General features: G+C 45.7%; 1 protein-coding gene across 1 annotated transcript; it reads left to right on the forward strand.

Moving 5' to 3' along the window:
• Window positions 1-144: 144 nt before the first annotated feature.
• Window positions 145-2,595, forward strand: LOC121937651 (E3 ubiquitin-protein ligase pellino homolog 1-like; the record flags this gene model as incomplete). The annotated part of the gene is made up of 1 exon (XM_042480978.1): window positions 145-2,595. A coding segment is annotated over one exon (611 nt), but the record flags the coding sequence as incomplete, so codon positions are not given.
• Between the last annotated feature and the right edge of the window lie 544 nt (window positions 2,596-3,139).

Genomic DNA, 3,139 nt, shown 5'->3' on the forward strand with positions numbered 1-3,139 from the left:
GGGTTGGAGAGGTCGCTACGATTCATGACCTCAGTATTTCTAAAATCTCGGCTATAGCCCTGATTATCTGTTCTTGTTTGATATTTATTGATCTGAGGGTTTGAACTGCAGTATTTTGTGTTTTAATACCACTGTCGTCTGTAGTAACTCACCTGTATCACGTCTCTCTGTTCCAGGTGGAGACTGAGAGTCAGGAGCTGGTCGACGGCTCTCTCATCGACCTTTGTGGCGCCACTCTGCTCTGGCGCACCGCTGAAGGCCTGTCCCGCACTCCCACCCTCAAACACCTGGAGGCGCTGCGGCAGGAGATCAACGCGGCCCGCCCGCAGTGTCCCGTGGGCTTCAACACGCTGGCCTTCCCCTCCATGCGTCGCAAGGACACGCCGGACGAGAAGCAGCCCTGGGTCTACCTCCAGTGCGGCCACGTGCACGGCTACCACAACTGGGGCAACCACCGCGAGGAGAGGGAGGGGCGGGAGGGCCGGCAGAGGGAGTGTCCCATGTGCCGAGCCAAAGGGCCGTACGTGCCGCTGTGGCTGGGCTGCGAGGCGGGGTTTTATGTGGACGCCGCCCCGCCCACTCACGCCTTTAACCCCTGCGGCCATGTTTGTTCAGAGAAGACAGCGGGCTTCTGGAGTCAGATCCCGCTACCGCACGGCACGCACACCTTCCACGCCGCCTGCCCCTTCTGTGCCCAGCAGCTGACTGGTGAGCAGGGCTTCGTCAGACTCATCTTCCAGGGACCCCTCGACTAGCGGGGCGACTTCCCAGAATCCTTTGGGTGACGCAGAGCGGGAATATTTTTTTGTTAAGACCCTGCGATGAAAACGGGGAGCTACACAGATTTGTTTTCTTTCCTCTGCAGTTAAGATGAAAAACTTTTTTCTGGACTTTTTGTCTCTCTCATTTTTAAGTGACCTTTGTATTGCTTTTTCATGAATGACGACAAAGATTTCTATATTTTCACGTGAAACCAGAGACACAAAAACCAAACAGAGAACACTGCTGGGTAAACCTTTTCGTTTGTTTCTCGGAAAGAACTTTCAACATCAGTATTTTTCTAAATTACTAACATACCGTAGTGCAAACATACGGTTTTTGTTCGTGTTTATTGTTGCAATATACATCTGTGTACATCTCTTAGAGCTAATTTAAACAAAGATGTTTATTTATGGCCCAGGAACCATCGCTTCATCCTTTATCTGTCAGATATGCCTAACTTCAATACTATTTAGCATTTTAATTTGAAAATACAGTACATTATTAATCAGATATAAAGTTTAGGTGTGTTCTGAGGGTTTCGTTCAGTGTCTTTTCCTCCCATGTTCGCCCCTCAGATCTGTTTGTCGTATTTATACACCCCCGTCCTCTGGCGTGCTCTCACTTTGTGTGTTAACCCTTCAGTTGTACTTCTCGCCTTCTCACATTCAAAGCAATAGATTTGGAACAGAAACCTCCTGAAGCATCATGGGAGTCTATTAGGCATCTGTGCAACGCTCAGACGGCCTGAACTGACTGCTCCCTCCCTTTAAAGTCCGAGTGACGCTGGCGAGGATCACGTTAGCCATGATACCGCAGCTATGTAGCACACACAAACACACACACACGTATACATATAAACATACACAGACCTGGTCAGATACTTCTTATTATAGTGAAATTGGAAATAAATTTGCACACAGAAACAGATATTGTAAAAATGACTGCTGCTTATTCCTTATTCTGCTGTGATGTTTGGGATTCACCTGCACAGTTACAGCAAGGATGACCCTTGTTTTTCCATATACGGTATTTTGATAAGTATTATTCTGATCTTATAAATTAAGGTATTTATACTCATCTTTTAGCATCTTGCAGCAACATATTGACTGTTTTTAAACTAGGTATTTAAATGAAAACTTCCTCTAAAGTCAGCCTTGTAAAATGTTTCAAGCTGGTGACGACATGAGTTTTATTTTGAAAAACGCTGCACTGTTTCAGGCACAATTTGTGAGGAGGGGGACTCTCGTCTCTCTCACCTAAACTCAAACAGTGCAGGATGTCCCATCCATCTGAACACGACACAAGAAAAACTGTAGCTGTTTGACTCAGGTGTGATCCACACAAACACACGCATGGTTACACAATCATCTGTATGGATGTGTGTGTTGACTCATCAGGGCTTTGTGTTAATTTGTGCTCTCCAAACATTGTGTTGAAGTGGTCCCATGGAGCATTTAAGAGCTCTACAACGCCAGTTTAAATTATCAGGACCGCCTGTTCTCTGCATTGACAATGATGGAAACTCTTGTGTTTATATATTCTGACAGCTCTCTAATAATAGTCACAGGGACTAAACAAGACGGCGTCGTAACAAGCACGTGGTCACCAACAGATTGACTTGTGATAAATGTGGTACAAGTTAATCTAGTCTAAAAACCGGTCGACCACAGTTAAAAAGGCCTGAGGATTAGTTAACCACAGAAACAAACTCTTTGTTTTTCCCTCGCCTAAATTTAGCCCAACTTCGGAGAGATATTTCGCCACTTTTGCAAGAAACGAGCACAAAAAAGATGATGTGATGTGACTGAAAGCTTGATAACAGCAACTAAATGGACCTTATGGTTGAATTATGTCAACTACTGACAAAATATACGGCAGTGTGGACCCCTCACGCTAACAGCAGAAATGACCGTCCTGATATTTCACACATTACGTGAAAGCACAAATTCTCCCAAAATCCTGCTGAAGGCACACGACACATCCTGCGTCCAGTTTACTCGTAAGAACGAGACACACGCTCGTACTGTAGAAACGTCCCAACAGTGAAGCAGCTTCACTGATCAGTCACTTCCAAACTGTCCACAACCATTATCGTCAGTATACACAGGAGTGTGTGTGTGTGTGTGTGTGTGTGTGTGTGAGAGAGAGAGAGAGATTGTAATTTATGTGTCCATGATGATTGTATGTGTGCAATTTAAAGTGTGTGTGTGTGTGTGTGTGTGTGTGTGTGTGTCCGTCCGTCCACATACACACAGTATCATTAATCACTCCAGTGCTCGGACTGCAACACACTAGCTCACCTCAGGGAGAAAACGTTGACCTGTGTCGCATCACACACACACACACACACACACACACACACACACACACACACACA

Source organism: Plectropomus leopardus, unplaced genomic scaffold (genome assembly GCF_008729295.1).
Source record: "Plectropomus leopardus isolate mb unplaced genomic scaffold, YSFRI_Pleo_2.0 unplaced_scaffold27012, whole genome shotgun sequence".
Lineage (NCBI taxonomy): Eukaryota > Metazoa > Chordata > Actinopteri > Perciformes > Serranidae > Plectropomus > Plectropomus leopardus.